General features: G+C 42.2%; 1 protein-coding gene across 4 annotated transcripts in view; it reads left to right on the plus strand.

Moving 5' to 3' along the window:
* TRIM71 (tripartite motif containing 71) overlaps positions 1 to 21,995 on the plus strand; it is a 64,366-nt gene extending 42,371 nt beyond the window's left edge. For all 4 annotated transcript variants that reach the window (XM_087770644.1, XM_087770651.1, XM_087770647.1 and 1 more), the window contains 3 exons: positions 1,583 to 1,750; positions 11,392 to 11,526; positions 14,262 to 21,995. In XM_087770644.1, coding sequence (XP_087626770.1) covers positions 1,583 to 1,750; positions 11,392 to 11,526; positions 14,262 to 15,713 — 1,755 coding nt within the window. In that variant the 3' untranslated portion in view covers positions 15,714 to 21,995. The remainder of the gene's footprint in view (positions 1 to 1,582; positions 1,751 to 11,391; positions 11,527 to 14,261) is intronic.
* Positions 21,996 to 22,974: the final 979 nt, after the last annotated feature.

The raw sequence follows: 22,974 nt of genomic DNA on the forward strand, positions 1-22,974 counted from the left end.
GAAGATGATGCATTTGAATAATGCGTTTCAGAGGCAAGGCAGCTTTTTACTTAGTAAAGGTAGAGGATCTGAGACACTGCTTGAGGGTTTAGTATTTGAACAGAAGCAAACCATAACAGTCTGTTCCAGTTTCCCTACAGCAAACTTAACTTCAAAAAAAAAAAAAAAAAAGGTTTTAGTAAAATCTGACATGTGTGCACAAACACACACATACCCCTTTGAGAAATTAATCCGTATGCCACTTCAGCTGTTGCGCTTATAGGAGCTTAAAATGTCACTTTATGCAGCACAGGCAATCTGAGGGAGTCACCTGTCCTGTTCTCCCCCTTCCTTTTGAGGGAGAAGGGAAAGGGGGATGTTATGCACCATACCACAAACTGTTAGCTGGAATCAGGAGTGGCTGGATGACAGCTGTGAGAAGACAAGCATATCAAACACTTGTCCAGTCTTTGTTCTGCTCTTGCTCCTTTTTGAGGTAGATTTCAAATAGCTGGTGATGGGAAAATGGTTAGTACTATGAAACCTTGTTTGCTGCCATTGTATAGTTGATTTTTGACTCTTCCATGGTAATCTGGATTTTCTAACATTAAACTCTAACAAAATTAGTGTATGTAGCTAAGAGCAAGACTTTGAATACAGAACTTTCTTGTGTTGAAATGTTGTGCTCCTTCACTTGTGTGTTTGAAAACAAAACAGCTGATTTCGGCTTGCCTCTAGAACTAAACAAGACTTCCATGGAAGATGCTATTTCTGTGTGCTGCTTCCCTCTACTGGGTGGAATGGGTACAGGTGTGGCTGATGAATGGATCCAACTTCCTAGGCTAACATCTTGTGTAAGACTTATATTGTGATTTGAATATAGCGTGTTTAAGTGCTTTCTGAATAGAATGGGGTTTTAGTGGTTCCCCACGGTTCACTGTAGCATTCAAATGCTCTGATGGGCATGCTAATGTTCCAGTCTTGTTCTCCTCCAACTCAAGCATCTCTGAGTATCACTAGCGTAGAAACACTGTCATAGTAAAGGTTTTGTTGCTTTGCTGTTGGGAGTGGCAGAAGGGAGTCTTGCCTAATATTATCACTACCCTGAACATAAAGGATTTGCATATTTTGAAAAAATAGAAGATGGTTCTTGGGTGCGCGTACTTTGTTTTCCCCTTCTGGGAGGTGGGTGTGCTGGTGCTGCCGTTCTCCAGTGCAGTGATTCTTAAATGACCCACTTAAGAGAATGTGGTGTTTGTGTATGCAGGAAAAGTCTTCACCTGAAACTTGCCATAGATGACATCTCCAATCTGCAAGTGTTGGCAGATGGCTTCCGCTCTTAAGAGGAGCTGATGTGGACACTCTTCCTAGTATTGTATTGCAAAGAAAACAATGACACTTCCATCTAACTGTTAAGAGTATGATTTGGAGCTTACTGGGAGGGATAGCTCTTCCTCTGTGGAGAAACTATTGTGAAGTCTTTGCCTATTGCTACTGCCTCTAACAGCCTCCTTTTATAGTTGAGCTGTTGGATTGTTTTCATCCTGGTGCTATTTTCTCTTTAATCCTTCATTGATAGTGATAGATTTTTTTTTTCTTCTAGGTACTGCATTTCTACTGTGATACCTGTTCTGTCCCCATATGTCGTGAATGTACCATGGGACGACATGTGGGTCACAGCTTTATCTACCTCCAAGATGCCCTCCAGGACTCCAGGACTCTCACCATTCAGCTGCTGGCAGATGCTCAGCAAGGACGACAGGCTATTCAAGTAAGATGCTCCTAACTTGAGTACTTTTATTTCCCCCCGCTTCTTTCCCCCACAGCTTGTCTGTTACAGGGCAAGGTGTCAAGGCAAAAAGCTCTCTGCTTCTGCTGTCAGTCTTCTCACCCCTTCTGTTCTCTCAGATCTCTGACAGAAGTGGCTGTGGAGCTGAAAACAAAGTGCTGTTTTATGAATTTTGCATTCTTGCAGCATAATCCTGTCATGTAAATCACAATATAAATGAAGCTATGTACAAATGCACTTGAGCCTGAAGCATTTTGAAGAAAGGTCTGATCTTGTATAGCAGTGCCAGGCCTGGTTTTGTTTTTACAACTGAGACTTATTTTCAGCTGTCTTTCATGCCTGTACAGCATCTAGCACTGTAACTGCCTATGACTATGGTTATGTCTTCAGTGTTGCCACCACATACAAAATACTAATCAGCTGTTGGATTAGCGTGAAACTTCTAATCTGCCTGTGCAAAGTATCTGGAGCACATACAAGGATTACTCTGCACAGATAGATGCACGTTATAACTGCCTGTTACTGCATTCTACCTCAGCTATGTTTTATAATGCAAATATGGATACCAGGCAAGGACTGGAAGGAAGGTAGTACGGTGCTTCAAATTACACAAGAAATTTACATGGGGAAGTAACCTGCAGGGATATGTAGGTTTTGCTGAATAATATCTAGTAGTAACTGTTATATGATATTAGCAGTAGTTTTGCCTGTATAAAGAGACTTTGGATGGGGAAAGCATCATGGGAAGCTACACTCTTTCTTGTCTTCTCGTTTTGTTAGCCTCAAATGCTCTACATTTGAGCTGGATATTCTGAAACTCAACACTCCTATGTGATTTAACTGATAAGTTTGGGGGTTTTTTTGAGTAAACATTGGTAGAATGCTATGTATAGGAAGTAAACTTACTTTCTGAATTGGGTGTGCTTTCCTGGCACATGCATGGTACAAACATATATAATAATAATTAAAAAAAAAAAAACCAAACAAACCCGTTGTCCACCCATCACTGCTTGTTTCTAGTAGATGATTTGAGCGGGTCTCTTAACTTTTCTTACTAAATAAAATCCGTTAAATCTCTTCTTCCATTTGTGTTGGCAGTGACCGCTCCTTCAGTCTCTTCTAGCTCACTTTCCTGAAGCGCTATGGAATTCCTATGTACTCTGGGCAGGCTACTAGACGTAGGGCTTGTGTGTCTTGGGGACTGTTTTTTTTCTTGAAGTTGGATCCCTTTTTGTGATGGGACAATTTTTCTGCCTCATTGGTTAGTGAGAATAAGCTATGACTTTTAGCCTGTCAGATAGCTATAACTCTCTTAAGTAAGGTTGTTCAGTGGGACAGGAGCAGCTAAATTTTCTCTCCTTAAGTCTTTGCAACTGTGGAATGAAATAATAAGTATTATGATGATACAGATATTAAACTGTTGTTGATGTCTCCCTTTAGCTTGTGATGTTAACTTGTTACAACAGAACAGCAAACACCAAAATTTTGGGGCTGGATGGCTAATTTAAAACTCCATCTTAAGACAGAATCCTGCAAACCTTACCTTCTTCCAAGGTTTGTTTTAAATTGGATCATAAGGCTCTTCAGCAGTATCCATACTGGAACATTTTAACATGTCCCCAAAATGAGCAAGACGAAAGGCATTATACTAGCTTAAAGAACCTCACTGGTGCAGTGTTCTGAATTTCTCCAGGCTGTCCTAGACAAGGGCTTGTCTGTTAGTAATTAAATTACTGCTTTTGACCTCCAGGGCTCTTAATCATCTAACTGGTGTGGATAAATCATCTAAATCATCTACTGACTCTTAGAGTAGAAGCTAGCAGAATACCATTGAGCACCACTCTACTACTTTTGCTTTTGCGCCTGCTTGCTTCCTGCTGGGTTTATTTTGCTTATTCCTCCCCCATTTTCTTCTGGCTTTCATGTTGAAGCCTCCTACCGTTGTGGTGAGCTGACTAGTTTCTGATGGTACAGGTAAAGGGTGGGTGGTACTGGCTATGCTCATGTAACTCTAACAAGCAGCTCAACTGAACTTTAGTTTGTGCTGTTTTGCCCCGGTCTAGCTACAGCCCATCCAGGGGAAGAGGCTATCTTGGAAGTGTTGACTGGGCAGCTTGTGTAAAGATTCTGTAAAACGAACCATACTTTTCATGAAATGAGTTGTCATATTAAGTTTAGTGGGCTTTTTAATTTGAACTGCTGTACAGAAGGGTGTAGTGAGCAAGCAAATGAGTGATAAAATTGAGGTGGTGGTAATCTGTGTGTGCATATGCAGGAATGGGAAGACCGTACAGCTCAAGACAGCTGCTACCTAAGCAACATCAGCAACAACTAGAAGAGCATGGGATGCAGTTAAAAGCAGAGGTGCCTGACTCAGAGATTGATGCAGTGAGCCTGCTGCATAAGAAAGTTGTCATGGAGCAGAGCTTTCCTTGTTCTTGGGACGATAGGGCTGTGAAGCTATATATTTATCCTAGGGAGGAGACAGCATGAATTTAAAACAAACTCTAAAGTAACTAGCCTCTAAAAGAAATTTGCTTGGATGCTTTTATTAAAGTTTGAAAACAGTCAACAGGGAATTAAATGCCAGTATGAGCTGCAATTTGAGGAACATAGACTGGAGCTCTATGAGGCTTGAAAAGTAATATGGGGTAGTAACACTTCTTAGGGGGACTGATTCATACTGCTCTACTGGTAACTCTTTCTTAATATGCTCTGAGAGTGATAGCTCTCTTGATGTGAAATGTTGAGAATGAATGAGGAGGGGTAGTTGAGAGTAAAGGGGAAAAGGTGGAATTTGAGGGCGTTGCAGGGGAGAGGAAATCAAGCCATGAGTCAACTGGCTGGAGAGTATCTGGTTAACCAAAGTTGAAGGCTTTTAGGAAGAAATGTTTATTTAAACTCTTCCTGTGGCTTTGGAGGAAAGATTGTTTTTCAGACTAAAAAAAAAAATATGTTGTGAGTTGGGATACATTTCAGCCTCTTGATCCATTGAAGCCTGATCTAGTCTGTCACTCCTGAAAGGTCCAAACCTCGCTTTTCAAAGGAGTTGAAGTCCTCTGTAAGAAATAGTAATCCTGGCAGCAAGAGGCTTGCTTTTCTCCTCAGTGAGGTTCTGCAGCAATGGAAAGCTTCCCCTGCTTCCCTGTGCTGCGCTGGTCCTGGCTGGGATCGTGAGTTCCTAAGCCTGTCCCTAACACAAGAATTTGTGGCTCGTGTGCCCGAGTGGTGAGCTGATCCAGCTGAATCCTACCTTTCTGTAGGATTACTTTTTGGCTGGCTCAGCTCCCTGGCTGGCTCACAGCATTGCTCCAAGGATTGTCGATGGTGCCAGGGAACAGAGCAGAAATACCCAACTCTGTTGCTTGTAGGACCTCTTTCTTGTCTTCAGTGGAAAGCTATGCTCTGTGCTGGGATGCTTTTCTGGCCTTTTCAGAGACTTGAATTGATTCACAGGATGATATGAAAGCCAAAGCTGACATTGGATTAATAGGGTGGGGGGAAGCAGGACTGCTGCCTTTCTGTATGGGGGAGTTTGTCTCGCTGCCTTGTTTTACCTCATGGAAGTGCACACTTAGCTGTCGTCTTCCAGATTTTTTTCCAAGGACCAGGCCACAAACTGAACGTAAATCTGTTATGATGAAAGATAGATGGCTTCTTCAAAATGTCATGTTCTTAAAATACATCTATACATGTGTAATTGTATATATATGCGTGTGTGTGTGTAATCTAATGCACTTGCGTAACAGTAAAGCCTTGAGTGCTTATTCCTATTTAGGGTCAATTTCCAGGTGGACATATTAAAATACAATTTGATCTGTTCACGTCAGTTATCTTGAAAGTGTTTTTATGGGAAAACAAACAAATTCTTTCCCAGCTGAGCCTATAGTTGTTTTTGCTGGGATGTTTGACAGTGCATGCTTCCACATTTAAATTAATGCGGTGAGACTGGTCACGCGCCGAACACAGAGGGAGCCGCGCTCTCATCTACCAGCATGAAAGGCTTAGGAATTGGTGGTAAGGCGGGTCAGCCATTAAGGCGATGCCTCTTCTCTCCCAGATTGTGGAGGAGGTGGTATGAAGCAGATTAACACTTTTATCCTAGGGAAGGGGGGAGGGAGGTACTGTTAAGAAACTTGGCCGGTCAGGGGAGGGAGCTGATCTGTTGACTTGAGCCTCTGCCCTTCAGTGGAAGCTTCCCTGTGGGTTGCCATATGGATCTGTGCTGCCGGGAGGTCGATACCCGAGAAGGACACGGCACCGCTGTGCTGCCAGGGATCCTTCTGGGGTTGTCACATCAAGGTAGCTGAGGCACCCTTGTGCGTGGCTTTGAAGTCAGGCTCATGGGTTTGAGAATCCGAAATGAAGCTTTGTAAACAAAATGGAGTCGATTGTGCTCTTCTAAATCTAGGACTTATATTGACAGAGGCTGAATTTCTGTGTGATTCTAATTGTTTTGTGTTTTAGCGAGTTCCTTAGTGTAATGTATGAGCAGATGGTTATTGGGAAAGAAGGATTTGACGTGTGTCACTGTCCAAGTACTGTTCTGCCTAAAACTTCAGGCAATAAGTCTGTTCTTGCAGTACAAACCAAAGTGATTGTTTGTCGGTTCCTGACATGAGTTAACCTAGCCTCTAGCCCTCCCTCCATCAAAGTGTCTTCTAAAATTCTCTTTATGTGAGAGTTTTTCTTTTGAGATTTTTGTGTTTTACACTTTTTAGGCTGCAAACCTTTAAATTGGTCCGACTCCTGTGGTTTGTGCTATAGCTGCACCAATATTACTGGAAAGCCACTGCTAAGCCTGTTAGTCCTAGTATATTTACTGCAACTGTAGTTTGTATAGGATCTTCGAATTAATTTTTCTAGTATAAGAACATTAGGAAGTTTATGTCCAGTTCTTGATGCTGGAGAAAGCTGGCTGTTATGTCCTGGTTGTTTTATCCGGCTCTGAAACAGTGATAAGTAGTTGGAAAGGTTCTTTGAAACAAGCCCCTCTGTATCTTTTTGTTACCATAAGGAACTGAAAACAAACCATTTATGGATGGAGCACCTTTAGCGTTTGGAAGAGGGCTGATTTGAGATAGATGGAAAGATTTCCTGAAGTTTTTTTGTATTTAAAGTGTTTCTAAAAGCTAGAGAGGGTTTGCCAGAGAATATGCATCTCAAAGCTTTTTTCTTTCCTCCTCTAAGTAGGATTAACTTTTTCTTAAATTCCTTGGTATTTAAAGTGTAAATCCTCCATATTGAGATAGGGAAGTGTGTATTTAAGGTTCTTTAGCCATTACCTGTGGTCCATTCACCCCTGAAATATCGAAGGATTCCTTGGAAGAAAATAAAGTTTGCTTTCAGGTTTGGATTTTCTTTCCAGAGGTTTGCACCTTCATTGGAAAACTTAGACTAGCAAACTTAAATATTGGAATTAATGCCTGAAAAATTATACCTCCCTCCCATCTTTGGATGGATGGAATTATAACAGTCCTAAGGACCTTCTCAAAAATGCTTATGCAAGCTAGTGTTGATGGGTTGCAATACAGCTACCATAAGCAGCCTTCACACATCTCATGGTGTGGCCACAGCGGTGTGTTGTGCCACAGTTTGTTCAAATGGATAATTTTCTGAACTGAATTGATATAAGCTAACATCATGGCTTAGTATCTGGATTAACAGGCTCTGCTGTTTCAGAGACAGAGAAGTTAGCCTCTTTAAATAGCTGTGTGGACATAGTGATTTTAATTTGGGTGTTGGACTGTGGAAACCATGCAGTGAGGGCATCAGCACCTTTACAGTAGCTCTGCGTTTCTTGTTTGTGATCTGTCAGAGCACGTGCTTTGTAATGGGTTTTTCTTTCTCCTGGAGTGCTGTATGCTCCTGATCATAATTTTTCATTTAAAAAAAGCAGCACTAGTGAAAACTTGGAGCAGTGATCTTTCTAGAGCATCACATTTAAATATTCCATAGGAATACTTCAGATTAAATGGTAGAAAGCTTTTTGTTATCTTGAGGCTCTAGGTCCTAATGTCCAATAGAAGACAGGAAATGTGAAAAATGGCTGAAAACTGCCAGTCTACAAAATGGCAAATCCCGATTTGGGCCCCTCTGTAGTCAGCCCAGATACCCAGAAGTGCAGTCAAGTTCTACGGTACTACTTTGCTACTGCTGGCTCTTGCAGTCCGTTTCTTCATAGCTTTGTGTTGTACCATCAGTTGCCATGTCAGATCCACTGTAGCAAGCTCATTACTGTTTTTTTCCCCAGGTGGTTAAATGTAGGGGAGCTCACCGAGGTGCCTGCCTAAAGGGGGCTCGCAAAAGACACCCGGGGTCCAGTATGACTTTACTCTTCACCTTTTACTCAAAACTGGCTGGAGCATGTAGGAGCTGGCCAGGCACTCCTGGGTCTGCCACCTTGTCCTGGAAAGGAGTGTTTGGTTTAGCATGTTGCATGTAGACACTTTACATAGGGGTGTGTTTATGCAGAGCTGGGTCTAATAAGATGTAAAACGCTGTATAAATTATAGGAATAGCTACCTTGAGGTGTTAAAGTAGCCTTTTGAGTTTGTACAAAATGTCCAGAGAACAAAAACGGAGGCCTGCACATTTAATAATCCTCATTAAATGCTTTGAAATCTGAAAGTACAGGTAATACTGCATGCCGTTGTCCTCTTCTGCTAAAGTGTGTGTTTTGAACATTGTTTGTTGCTATTTGGGTAGGTGTATGGAGAAGAGTAAGAAATTCTGAAATGTGTTGGTAGCAGTAGCTAGCGATGGATGTCTGCATTGCTTTCCTTCATGAAAATATGTTTGTCTGTCTGCCCCACTGGAAGCTCTGTTTGCAAGGTTTCCTTTTGTTGTGGCCCTTTGGAACACATCACCTGCACAAACACTGCCATTACTTAAATTTTACTCTGAGGAACTGGAAGTACCAGTTTCAACCCTAAAGTTTACAAGATACATTGCAAAGACTTTTTTTTTAAACACGAGGCACTGGTGGCATCTCTAATATCATGGGGAGTGTATTGGCCATCTTTGGGCCCCTGGGAAGTCACCAGTGAATAGGTACAGCTGCAAATAGGTGATTTACTGTATCAACCAACAGTAGGAAATAAAATAGTTGTTATCCATCTCAAATTCAGTAACCCAACAAGATTCTCTGCTAAACACAGGCCTTGTCTTCTGTTTCCCAAGCATGTGAACTGGCTGACCATCTCACTCACTAGCACTGGAATAATTATGACGTACTGTGAGGAGCGTGCATCGTAAAAGCTGCTTTTCTTTGAAAGGGTTTGTTAAAAAGATTGTGTGGTGCCTGACCAGGACAAGAAATGCTGCTGCTTTAGCATGTTTCCTAAAAAGCTGACCCCTCTGAAGACAAGTTCTGCACAGGAAATGCCTGCAGAACAGCAGGAGAGAGTTATCATGGCAAAGCTGTGATATCTTGCAGTAATCAAGGAGAACAAGGGATTTCCATGTAAAGAAGGCTCCTGAAAGTTGTACTTAAAGCTCTTGGCTTTTGCTTCAGATAGATAACTTGCCTGTTTCTGTTGCTTCCCTACCATACCACTGCCTGCTGCCCTGTGTTTGATGCTGGTCCGCATTCCTAGGCTGTTCTGGCAGAGTGCAGGATCATGTGAATTTGACCAAAACTTTGCCAGTGAAAATGTCCAAGTGACAATTTTTATGTTTTAGCATTCCCTTTGTTGGCATAAACTAGATGCTGTTGAACTTGCCAGATCAGACTTTGAAAATACTAACAACTAATTCCATAAAACATAACAAAAAGCCCTGACTTTCTAGACAAAGCTCGATCACGTTGGGTAGTTCATAGATCATTGCATCAGGTGGTTCTTAGATTGGTACATACTCGTATACAGAGTTAAACTGAGGATACTTTCCGTAAGGCCCTGAATGTACAGTAAAGCCTTTAAATGACACTTTTGCCCACTTACAAGCCTGCGTTTCTGAAGATTAAAGATGTTTTCTGCCAGAGTATTCCCCAGCTACCTAGTCTGAAACAGCTCAAGTTTTGAAATGGACCAGTTCTTCAGACCAGAGTGAGGGAAAGGTGTTGTAAATGATGTATTTAAAAACAAATACCCATGGCTGTTTCCATGGCTTTCAGTATGTAATGTGGAAAACGAAGGTGAGTTTGAGTTACGTTCTCAGCTGTCAACAACTTGGCGAGCTGCTACAGTCATGTATAGCAAGTTGATAGGGGTTTGGATGTCTTGTGTATGTTGCTTAATATTAAAATTCTAGAAATAAGATATTGTGCTATGCTTAGGAAGAGAGAAAAAAGTAAATGCTTAATGGTACAGTCACAGAATCACAGGATGGTTGAGGTTGCAAGGGACCTTTGGAGGTCTTGTCCAACCCCCCCCTGCTCAAGCAGGGCCACCTAGAGCCAGTTGCCCAGGACCACGTCCAGACGGCTTTTGAATATCTCCAAGATGCAGACTCCACAACACCTCTGGGCAACCTGTGCCAATGCTCGGTCACCCTCATGGTGAAAAAAGTGTTTCCTGATGTTCAGATTTGTGTTTCAATTTTTGTGCCCTTTTGCCTCTGGGCCTGTCACTGGGCACCACTGGAAAGAGCCTGGCTCCGTCCTCTCTGCACCCTACCTTCAGGTATTTGTATACATTGGTAAGATCCTCCCTGATGAGCTTTCTCTTTTTTTGGCTAAATACCTTCACGTACCATCATTTTTGTTCTAGAATTTTGTAACTAATAAACTAGTATCTTTTTAACCTCTTAGAGGTTCGCAGCCTTACCTGCATGTTAATGCTGGTTCACTGTATGACAAAGGTGTTGAAAAGATTCAGGTAACTGATGCTATTGAACCTTTTCCATTAGGAATTGTGATCCTTCAGATTTGCCTGCTCTTTATCTTGTTTGGTTTTATGCCCTTTTCTGTAATATTTTGTGAAACTGGGAGCAGTTTGGGAAGGATTTTTCAAGGAAACAATTTTTTTCTTTGAGGGGAGAAGAGACGTGTTCCTTCCAGATGCATTCTGTGTATTTGCAGAATGCTACTACAGAATGCTTTAAAAATACTATTATTATAAGGTTATATTAGAATTTGGTCTCTGTCCAAGGTGTGAACGACTATATGAATGCTTTTTAACGACAACCATCTAATCTTTGTTTTTTTCTTTTAACTTCACATTCTGTTAGGGGTATTTCTGTGCAGCTCAGGTGCATAGATAAAACAATCTGTTTCCCTGCAGTGTCTCTTCTTATTAGAAGCAGAACCATCACACAACAACAGTCTGAGCTATTCTGAAGGACAAGACAACCTGGGTTCTCTATATGTAGGAAAACACGAGTATGAATTTGTCTCTTGCTTGAGTTCATACTAGCTGCTTGCTGGAATTGCACAGGGAATTTAGTCCTGTGGTGTTGGTGCATGGTACAATGAAGGTGTAAACTCCATGTAATAGATGTATTTAAAAAATTATGTCAGTTTTCAGGCTCTGATGTATGAAATGGGCGAAGGCCTGGTAAAAAACAAGAGCTGTCACTTTACACCTTCACCTGAAGACGTAGCAATATGTAAGCAGCAGTTCTTTGATGCATTTCTAATTGGTTTGGTTGAGGCCTAAGTGTGTTGCCTTTTTTCTCCCCAGCTGAGTATTGAACAGGCCCAGGCTGTGGCAGAGCAGGTTGAGATGAAAGCGAAGGTGGTACAGTCTGAAGTCAAAGCAGTGACTACGAGACATAAGAAGGCCTTGGAAGAGCGGGAGTGTGAGCTGCTCTGGAAGGTATGCGCCTTGCATTTGTGTTTTGAACTGCCGGCCAGTGCCTCTTCAAACTGAAAACATGCTTTTTAACTAGTACGTGGCCAGATTCTGATGTCCTCCCAGGGAGCACTGAATTGAAACACTACAGTTTACTGTGAACTCATTTTTCTGTAGGTAGCAGGATGATGGATTCTGGCCCTGGTTGGTTTTGTGCTGAAGGTATCTCTTAATCTGAGAAACAGGTTGGGTTTTTGTAGGGACTACGGTATCCTCGCACAAGCTCAGCCCCGCGGTAGGGTGGGCACTCCCCCTGCTGGGTCAGCAGCTATGCCTCACATCTCAGTCCTGACCGGAGATGAGATCGCTTTTAAAACACCTTGTTTAAAGAATGTCTTTAAAATCTCTTTAATACGTTGCTGTAGTAGGTATGTAGTATATGGGGTTTCTTACATGATCCACTTCTTGTAAACGAAGGAAAGGAGCAAAGCTGTATATGCTGTGTCCCTTTTTTAGAAGGACTAGTAGAAATTCTGCAAGACTAACTTTTGCTGTTCCCACACCTAAAAACTTACTTTACTCTCAATCAAGGTAGTGTCCCTGTGATTTTTTTTTTATAGTAGTAGAAGAAAGGAATATTCTCCAGCAAGAGTATCTGCACAATCCCAAACTCCTGCACTCACTTCAGTCACAATGCGCGTGTGGTATTTTGAGAGGAGGAAAGGAAGTAAGAGCAAAGTTTCTTATTCTGGAAAGGTAACTTAGTGGTCATGGCTCTTCTGCTTGTTTAGCACAGATTAGTTTCAATTGGCCCTTTGGGTCCCACTTGTAGAATTGAAGAGAAACCCACTCTCTGCTGTTGGATCAGGTCTTTTAGATCAGTGAGTCAAACTGACTTGTCCTATGACCACACAATTGCTAGTACAGGTATAGGGGAGCAAAAATGTGTGGTCGAGATAGGAAAAGTTTAGGAGTAACTTGAGAATGCTCCTGTAATATGCAGTCGCACCAGATAAAGCGTGGCAGGTGCTGTGTGGCTGCTGCCTATACTAGCAGCACCAGGCAGGATGGCACGTACATCTGGCTGGTGAGGCACATGCTGCCAAGAAGCAGTGCCATCCTGCTAAAGTACTTCTCCCCTGCCTCTTCTCCATCAACATTGATTGGAACAGTAATTTTCTGGTTTAATATCTGTTGCCAGCAAAATGACCACTCTGGTAAGGGTTTACGGTATTGGAACTACTCTAGCTACGGTGAGGCTAATCCCCTAAAAGAGAAATTTGTTTTTCTGTAGTTCTTTTGTAAGTGCTAGTGGCAAGATTAAAAAAAAAAAATGCACTTTATATAGTTACTGTACTTGTAATGCTGCTTTTTATGAGGTATTTGGATTGAGGGAGACGAGTTGACTTCGCACTGTTAGCCTTCCCCAAGAAGCTTGGCAGCCTTCTCTTTTGAGGTATTCCTAGTACAGGAGAAGTAAGAGCTGCCCCTAAGCTACTCTTATCCCAAGAGGCTGCATAAATGTGCTTTATAGGAATGCCTGCACCGAGAGCAAGTTCTCTTCAGGTTATAAAACATTATTTTAAGAAGGAAAGTTGGTGGTGGTGGTAAATTATTCTAGCAAAAAAAGCCCTCATGTGAAGCAAGTTAGAGAATAACTTTGGGTACCAAAGCTGAGGCTGAGCATTAAGCTGAGACCTAAGAGTAGTAAACTCTTTTGGAAATCTACTGCAGGAAGCATCTCTGACTTTTTTGACAGTCTGGCAAAACCTGCATGCCCTAACTTTAAATGAAATAGCATTTTTGTACATCTGTTACCTAGTCGGTGTATAACTAAGGAGTCTTCAGACAGTGAGTTGTCCCTCATTAAAATACATTGCTGGTATTGTTCTGCAGCCAAGCAGGTATTCTGACATAAGGAAATGTATTTTTGCAACAATAAAGCAATTACATGTTTCATTAGTTTTACAAGACAGGTGTCTCTGCCAGATGGTCTAGAGTGATTTTTCACAAGTAAAGATAAACGAAGGCTTATATAAAATAGTTACAAACAAACTATTTTTGCTAGAGCTTCAGTCCCCCAAGCAGGGGGACTGTATAAAGCATCCTGTTGTGTAAAGCACTAGCTCGGCATGACTGCCAGTATTTGCAAGAAAACATTAAAATAATTGGACCCTAAAAATCCCTGGAGATAGATGTCTGAAAACAGTTCTGGCAGGCAGGGGAATGACAAGAGCCCATCTGCATCGGCTGATGCTGGCTCCTAGCCCCAGCTTTGTGTGATAACAGCCTACCTTCAGAAACTGGTGTCCGTTCTGGTTAGAGAAGCCGCAGCCTCTGCCCTTTCTTGAGAGCCTGCAGTAACCTCTGTCCTCCCTGGAGTCTAAATAAGACATACCTTTGGATGATCTGCCAAGTACCTTGCAACTAGAAAACAGAATAGCATTTGAGGAAGCGAATCATTATTAGTAAGCAAGTGACTCTTCCTTTCAAATGGCACTCTGATGCAGCAGATCTGCAGAGTAAGAATGTATGATTTTGGCTGGAGGATGGGAGAGAATAATAATCCTAAATAATTACTTTTCCTCATTTCTGCTTCTCTACATCACGGTTTTTAGAGGCTTGTTCTGCAGTTCTGTGTCAGCGTGCTGCAACAAGTGCACAACCGGTTTTTATGTAGAAGAGCGACATTAGGAAATGTTTTTTGTGTTACGGGTTGTCTTTCCTGATGTAAGTGTGCTTTTCTGTCCCCCCCCAAGGTGGAAAAGATTCGTCAAGTCAAGGCTAAGTCACTGTACTTGCAAGTTGAAAAGTTACGTCAGAACCTAAACAAGCTGGACAACACCATTAGTGCTGTTCAGCAGGTCTTGGAGGAGGGTCGTACCATGGATATTCTTCTGGCTCGGGACCGCATGCTGGCTCAGGTGCAGGAGCTGAAGAATGTGAGAGGCCTTCTCCAGCCACAGGAAGATGACAGGATCATGTTCACTCCCCCTGACCAGGCATTGTATATGGCCATTAAATCAATGGGCTTTGTCAGCAGTGGGGCTTTTGCTCCTTTGACCAAAGCCACTGGGGAAGGCCTCAAGCGTGCACTGCAGGGCAAAGTGGCCTCTTTCACAGTGATAGGCTATGACCATGATGGTGAGCCTCGCCTTTCAGGAGGTGACATGATCTCTGCTGTGGTGATGGGCCCGGATGGAAACCTTTTCGGGGCAGACGTCAGTGATCAGCAGAATGGGACCTACCTGGTCAGCTACCGTCCACAGCTAGAGGGAGAGCACCTGGTATCCGTGATGATGTGCAACCAACACATTGAGAACAGCCCCTTCAAGGTTGTGGTGAAATCTGGGCGCAGCTACATAGGCATTGGGCTGCCGGGGCTCTCCTTCGGCAGTGAGGGAGACAGCGACGGCAAACTCTGCCGCCCCTGGGGGGTTAGCGTAGACAAAGAAGGCTACATCATTGTTGCTGACCGCAGTAATAACCGCATCCAGGTGTTCAAACCATGCGGGACCTTCCATCACAAGTTTGGCACGCTGGGCTCCCGGCCGGGCCAGTTCGATCGCCCTGCCGGCGTGGCCTGTGACGTCTCACGCAGGATCATCGTGGCTGACAAGGACAATCATCGCATCCAGATCTTCACATTTGAGGGGCAGTTCATTCTGAAGTTTGGGGAGAAAGGAACAAAGAACGGGCAATTCAATTACCCATGGGATGTGGCCGTCAACGCAGAGGGCAAGATCCTGGTTTCTGACACAAGGAACCATCGTGTTCAGCTGTTTGGGCCCGACGGCGTGTTTCTCAACAAGTATGGCTTCGAAGGGGCACTCTGGAAGCACTTTGATTCCCCCAGAGGTGTGACTTTCAATCACGAGGGCCACTTGGTAGTGACAGACTTCAACAACCATCGCCTTCTGGTCATCCATCCAGATTGCCAGTCAGCACGCTTTCTGGGCTCGGAGGGCACCGGGAACGGCCAGTTCCTGCGCCCGCAGGGAGTGGCGGTGGATCAAGAGGGGCGCATCATCGTGGCCGATTCCAGGAACCACCGGGTGCAGATATTTGAGTCAAATGGTAGCTTTTTATGCAAGTTCGGCACTCAGGGAAGCGGCTTTGGTCAGATGGACCGTCCTTCAGGTATAGCCGTCACCCCTGATGGCATGATTGTTGTGGTCGACTTTGGAAACAATCGAATTCTCGTCTTCTAATCTGTGTTTGAATTGGGAAGAAACTGTCTCAGGGAAATTCTTCTAGGAGAAAATGAAAAAAAAAAAAAAAATACAACGTTAATTCAAACCTACCTCATCTTTAATTTTTTTACAGATGAATGTACTTATCTTTTCTGCAGGGAGTGAGCCTGTAAAGTTAAATTCTATCTACCTCATTGTCCTCCCTTCCCTCCCTGGTTTCTCGCCCTCTCCCCATCCCCACACACTCACAGTTCAGAACGTTTTACCTCTCCCCCCGATGGGGTTTCATGCACAAACAAGTGTTGCTGTGCACATTAGGTGGTTTGTGTGGCAAGTTCTGTAGACTAAGCCAAAAAAAAGGCTCTATGTAACTTTTTTAATGGAGAAAATGGTAGTAGGTGTTTGTAGAGAATTTGTGTTCTTGACCATACTGCAGTTCTGTGGGTGGGGACATGGGAGGGGGGACTTTTTGTTTTTTTGAATTGCTGCTGCAGCAGAGAACTTTTTCCTGTTCTCCTTTTTATACCTCAGTGTGTTTGATTTACTGGTGAGCACAGCGTCTTGTTCCCAGACGGCTTTGAACGTTTTGTGAAAGTGAGTGGGATTCACTCGCCGGGAAGAGCAAGTTTGCATCTTTTTGGCATTTCTGTGTATTTTTTTCTGAAACACAGTAATCCAACAGCACAAAGTGAAGCTGATGAAAATGCACAAAAATTGTTTAAGTTTAAACCAAATTGTTCATTTTAGTGGCTTAGTGCCGTCGTTGTAAAGTTTAGATAAAAAGCAAGGCTTCCTTTAATGCATCCTGTCATTGAGTATTTCTTTTTACCCCTTCACCTGAAAGCTAAATTAGTTTTAAAGAAGTTAGTTTCTTTTATCAGTGCGCCTTATCTGGATAACAGAAGAGGTTACAAGGAGCATTGAAACAGGGAAAATCAAACCCTTTTGATTTACTTTCTTGTGAAATGACTAGCTTTTTTTGCCCCTCCCCATAGAGAGACTTTAAGGGAATAACGTTTGATGGATTTGTTAGAACAGAAGTGATACCTTTTTCCAAAAGTAAGAAATAAGCACAGCTTTGGAGATTCAGGGTGCGTTTTGGAAAAGTCAACAGGTTTTTTGTGTTTAAAGAGGATTGCAATAACTCTATCAGTGACAAAAATATATTTTTTTTCATCTTCTGGCTTCCCCAAAGAGCTGGACTGAAAAATTTGGGAAGGTTTGCTGTAGTTTTTAGGGTGGGGTGGGCCTGTGGCTCTGTGTATCTCCTGCTGCAGATCCAAGTGAAAAGTTACCAGTACCAGCATAAGGCAAACTGCATCAAGATGAAACTTTGCTGCTTTTTTCCAGGGCAGTACCAAAGAATTCTGTGTAAAATAAATGTATATGATCCTTAAAAGCTTGGAGGCAGGGGGAAGTGAGCCCTTTCAGGGATATAAAAAAAGCTTTTCTGAGAAGCGGAAACTTTTTGGGAGAACAGAGATCTCTTTAGCAAAATGTGACTTTGAGTCCCTGGAAGTATTTGGTGTTACTCTTCAATTTCTTGCATTCCAGGTTAGCTGTTGATGCAGATATGGTCTCTACAGAGCTGTTGCTTCACCCTCTGGATAAGGCCTTTGGTGGCAAACAAGAATGGTTAAAGTAGGGAACAGAGGGCTTTTTCTGTCTCTGTGAAGGAAAAACTTGTGTATCAGTACTCTTAGGCTTGGAAATGCCATGGGATTTACCTTACTGTTTGCAAGAGAAGATCTCTGAAACATAAAGTCTGAAGAGCCTTAACCGTCCTCCAAGGAAAGGGTTCATCTCTCTGCCAGCCACCATGCACAAAAGTGACCTGAGATTGAAAGGCTCTTTACAAGTTTGTGAGAAATCACAAGGTGCACTTTCCTTCTTGCTGCTTTTCCCCTCCAAGGAGTGTTAACTTTCTGGGTTTTCTAGAAATCCTGATGATGTGTGCAGACAGATAGCTGCTGCTTAGAGGAGGCTTAAACTAAAGGACCAGAAAGAGACAGACAGATTCATGAGATGGCAAAACCTCTTTTGAAAGAAGGGTGAAAAACACCTAAAACTAAGAAAAACACCTAAACTAAGTAAGATAAAAATAACTGTGCTGCCTTTCAGCCAAAGCCTCAAGGAAGCAAACTCTTCAAAGCAGTGTGTTTCAGTTAGGCTTAATCTTAGGATAGCATGGTTTAAAAATAGTCTTTGAAGGATAATCTTTTATACAGATGTCTGTCATTAAATTTGTGTGGCCACTCAATATATGGGTATGCGAGAAAGCTAGTTTACCTTCAACTTTTTCAAGTTTTGCTTGTGTACATGCCTCCCTTCTTGGGGGTGGCCTTACAGTTGTGACAGATGTCCATGTTTGTCTTGTATTAATCAGTCCAAGAATTATTTGCAATTTGGGCTGTGAAAACTAATAACCTGCAAAATCTAGATACCAAAGAAAACTGGTTTTAAAAGCTTTAATATTTAGTTTGCAGTGTCCTTGCATTTATCCTATCATGTCTTAAAAATGCCAGGTCTCTTAATATCCCGACCAGAGTGGCTGACAGTGGTGGAGTATGCTAGAAATGCTCTTGTGCTTTTAATGCTTGTTGGGTTCCCCCCTTCTCTAGGACAAGAAGGGAGTTGCTTTCCAGGCATTAAAAAAAAAAAAAGTGTGCATTCAGGATTGTGTTGAACTGCAGAAACCTTTTTGTCCCTCTCCAGCCTGCGCCACGTAGAAGGTGACAGACACTGAAGTTGCCCATTGCTATTTTGTATGGAGCCATTGCACAAAGCCCCAGTCCAGCTCTGTCAGGAAGAGGAACGACTTTAACTCTTTCGAAGTTGCTGTCTAATTCAGTGGGATTTGCTGACACACCAAACCTCAAATGTTTGACCTCACGTGTTGGGGAGCTTTTTCGTTTTAAAAACACTACTATTTAGCTACCCCAAATAATTCCTTATCTTTGTCATAGATAGTGCTAAGCACACTTGGTCTCATTGAAAAGTGGTAGTGTAGCTTATAAAATGGAGTGTTTTATATGCAATGAAAATAAGTAGTGATAATATACAATGCCAACATCAGATGCCCCATAGGGGCTTTTAAAAAGTGATACTTAAATGAGATTCAAAAACCTTGCTCTGTTTTTCCACACATGTTCTCAGGCTATGCATGTTCTCAGGTTAATGCCCCCGTATCATAATACACATGGCGCAGAGAGAAAAAGCAAGGCTTTGAAGCTGGATTGCAAACTGAACGAGCATTCAGAGTAATCTTCTGAAGTAGTGGAAATGGCCTGGAGAAGGGTGAGGTGAGCTTGTGCCTCTTTCTCTTAGCTCTGACATTGGGGAACAACAGATGTGGGTGACAGACCTGTCTACTAGACCTCCCAAAGGAATTTCACTATGCCAGGTTAAACCAGTGACTTTTGGTAAACTTTTTGCTTGCCACAAGCTATCAGCAGTCAGTATGGCTGGTTTGGATTCAGCCTACGAAGCAATCTTGTCCTTTCTCAGAACTATTTAAGCAGGAACTTCAGTAGCAAACTGAAGCAGACTCAGTACTTGATAATGCAGATCCTTCAGATAATTCACTCCTTTTTATTTAGTACCTTTTAAATATAACTTATTTAAGGAAGCCCGTAAACCTTAAACTTCTAAAGAAAGCAAGGGAAGGATGGCAACACCTGAAAACTAAAGCGTATCGGGGCCAGACATGACCAAGTTGGGAGAAAGCAGAACAAGGCACTTGGATGTGGCATTCCCTTGGAATTGCAGGAAAATGGGCCTGGTCTGTTACGTTACAGTTAAACCAAAATTAGTTTCTGAAGAGAGCAGGCTTATAGGCGTATCTTGCCATAACTTTTGATCATAAAATTTCTTTGTTCAGTTCTGATTTAAAAAAAGAAAATTGTGCCAAAGTCTTTTGTTTATTTTTTAAAGGAGTGTAAGCCAAATGGTGCCAAAAGGTAATAGGGTATTTAAAAGTAGAGATATGTAGACAAACAGTTTGGAGCTGTATAAAAAACGAACACTGGTACTTGCGTTAGACAAATATTGTACCTTTGGTCTTTGAGTCCTTGGGAGTTTGAAACCCAGTTTGCTGTGGTACAAAATGCACAACTAGAGATGCCACTATCTTTTTCTTGAAGTTCTACCTCACTTTGCAGAAGTAAATCATCTACCTCAATTTAGCATCAGACAGGTTTGAGAAATAATTGAGAATCTGCCTGGGGGAAGGATTCATCCGGCCTGTTGGACAAGCATTTTAATTGAAACAGAGATACAAAGTGTGTACAATGTGGGGACTGCTTGCTTTTGTTTGTTTTTTGCTGCCTGCCCATGGAAATATTAAGATGCCCTTGCTAGAAAATCTGTAAATAAAACCAAATGTTTGGGCAAACTGGACTGAGATACCTGAAATGCTTTTGTGTTTGTTCTGTTTTCACTACGAAGTATGGAAATGTAAACTTTTTTCAGTATTATGACACTACTAGCTGGCATGACATACTTCATGTTCATTTGCAGTGTTCTTAATGTCCCAAGACCTTTAGGTCTTCTCTCTACAAGAGAAAAACTTTTATGCATGCCTACAAATATGTCCTGTTTGGAAAGACTAATGTTACGATTGCTGTAAACACAACGCTATACCGAATGCTTGAAGGGAATAAGATCCTGATTTTTTTTTTTTGACTTGGTGATTGTATTAGCAGCTTTCTTGACTCAATGGGATTTTTTTCCACCATGACAAAGCAACCAAGTTCCTATTCCTGGAGGGCAGTTTAGGTTCAGACATTCTCAAGAGAGGCAGTTTAAAACCGTATGTTGGGATTTTATGCAACTTTAATAGTGACATGCAACATGCCCCTTGTTTTACCTGTGGAGTAAAGTTGCAGAAGCACATTTTCAGATTACTATATTGAAAAAAAAAAAAAATCTCTTTTCCTCCCCTGCTCATATTAGGGGGTGACAGAAGTGGGTACAGGAGACCCCTAATAACGATAGGCTGTGTTGGGTTTGGTAAATGTTATGGTGGAAAACGTACATTGATATCTCTAAGTGATCTTACGGGTTAACGAGCCAGACTGGCATCTTTTTCCATCATTGTTTAACCAATAATGGTTCTAAAAATGCTTTGTGTACCTGCATGGTCTTAGACCTTCTATTAATGATTGTATCAACTTACAAACTCAGGTAGATAATTTTTTAAGCTCTTTTCATAGAGCCTTACTGACTGAATGTTAAGTGTCTGTGTAGTGATGTAGTTAAGTAACTTCCTTTTGAACTACCAGACTAGTTTAAAAAAAAAAAAAAAAGTCCTTTTATAGGTTTGTAGAGTACTTTTCAGACAATGTAGTAGTTTTTCCTTCAGAGGGAGAGACATCTGTTTCTGGGTTTTGTTTTTAGTTTCTTTTCTAAAACGACTAAAAAAGTTTTTAACTAGTTTGTAAGGTGTGCTTAGTCACCTGAGTTGGTGGGGGTTTCTTACTGTACGTGACTCTTGTTTGTACCGTGCATTACCTGTCATGCACTGCCCGGTTCGCGCACAACTCGTCGGGGTAGCGAGGGTGTTGAACACACCGCCTGCAATTTAAGTCCAGTAGAAATTGGAAGCCTGGAACAAAATGGAGGTCATCCATGTGAAACCAATGTCCCAAACGTGCATTTTTCTCCCCTCATTTAATTGACTGTAGGCGTATGGCCCCATCTTACAGAACTTTGTTACCAGTACATAAGTAGCGTTGCCTCTGTGACAGGTTTGCATTGGGATCCAGCATAATTTTGCCAGTCCTTGGATCCTGGGCATCTTGAATCGTTTGGTTCTGTAGTTTTCTGTTGCAGTTGTTTCTCTTCTGCTTTAGTGATTAATCATGCTGCTCTCCTAATAATAATAAAAATTCCTCAGCAGGACAGACAGTGCTCTGCTTTTAATGAGCTGCTCAGAGCTTTTATATCTTGATAACGAAACAGGCTGTGACGAGAACTTCCGTGCTCCAAAAAGGGCGTCACATTTCTACTTGGAGAAAAAGCGACATTTTTAGATGTCGGATGTTGAGTACCGCAGAGAAGAAAGCATGACAGGTTATGTGCAAACTTTTACGTAGAATAAGTGAGCAAAATGTTAGAACCCTTGTGTTGATGGAGGCTTCTGAATGTATCTTTGTGGTCCATAGGGAAGGCTGAAGGATGTAGCAAGGAGACGATGTATCAGCTACTGGCAGCCTTAAAACAAAGTCAGTGTCTCTCTGGACTTTAAAATGTTCCTATGCAGTTTATTTTATTTTTGTTTAATCAAATAAATGTGAGGAGTTTTTTTCATGGCAAATCTGTGTGTGTGTGTTTCTGTATTACCCAGCCAAAGCCTTCTCTTCTGTCAGGATGCAAAAAAAAAAAAAAAAAAAAAAGCAAAAGCTTTTGCCTGGATTTGAACCTGGCTGCCTCCAGGTGGTGACCACTGAAAACTTTAACCAGAGGCACCTGTTTTGAAAGGTGAGAGGGTAAATGTTGGGGTGCTATAGAAAGAAGTGTGGTTTTGGTTGGTTTGGTTTTTGGGTTTTTTGTTTTGTTTTTGTGGGGGTTTTGTTGGTTTTTTTTTTTTTTAAAGTAGTTTTGATGCAGTGTCAAACTCTTAGTTGTCTGGTCTATTAAAAAAAAAAAAAAAAACAGCCTCACTGTCATAACTGGAGGAAATGGCTTTGATACTGGACTCACCACGTGTACTCTATGCAGCTTCTCCAGTGTTTTGCCAGAAAGTTCCTGGTTTAACCTTGTTAGGTCCATTTCTAGGCTTCCATTTCTTCACCTTTGCAATTGTGAATGTAATGCTTTTTCCGAGTGGTAACGTAAAGCAAAGCCCCCAGAGCATTTAATAGTGTATCTGGCGTCTTGCAGAGCAGACTGCCAACAGAAGCTGGGTAAGCAGAAAAGGTGCTCTTTTTCCTTACTACTTTGGAAAAGGTTTGAAGAGAAAGGGTGAGCGTGGGGAGATGCTTTTCAGCAAGTAAGGTTTGAGAAGTAAGGCCACTGACTGAATTCCCAGCGTGGGTAGAAGCAGAGGTGGATGCCAGTCTCTGAAAGTGCTGGCTGCAGTAGTTCTTCAAAGCTGAGATGCTTTCTGGCCCCAGCTGTGTGCAGCTGTAGGACTGCTCAGCACCATGCTGTGCTCTATCCATTGCAATCCTTGACCATCGCTCTTTCTCCCTGCTGGGGCAGCTGGCAGCACGGCAGCAGTACAGAGATCACTTGAATGGAGGGAGGGAGAAGACCCTGTGAAGGAGGGGGAAAAGGC

This window comes from Nipponia nippon, unplaced genomic scaffold (genome assembly GCF_047370975.1).
Source record: "Nipponia nippon isolate SJK-2023a ecotype South Korea unplaced genomic scaffold, ASM4737097v1 scaffold_1, whole genome shotgun sequence".
NCBI classification, from domain to species: Eukaryota; Metazoa; Chordata; class Aves; order Pelecaniformes; family Threskiornithidae; genus Nipponia; species Nipponia nippon.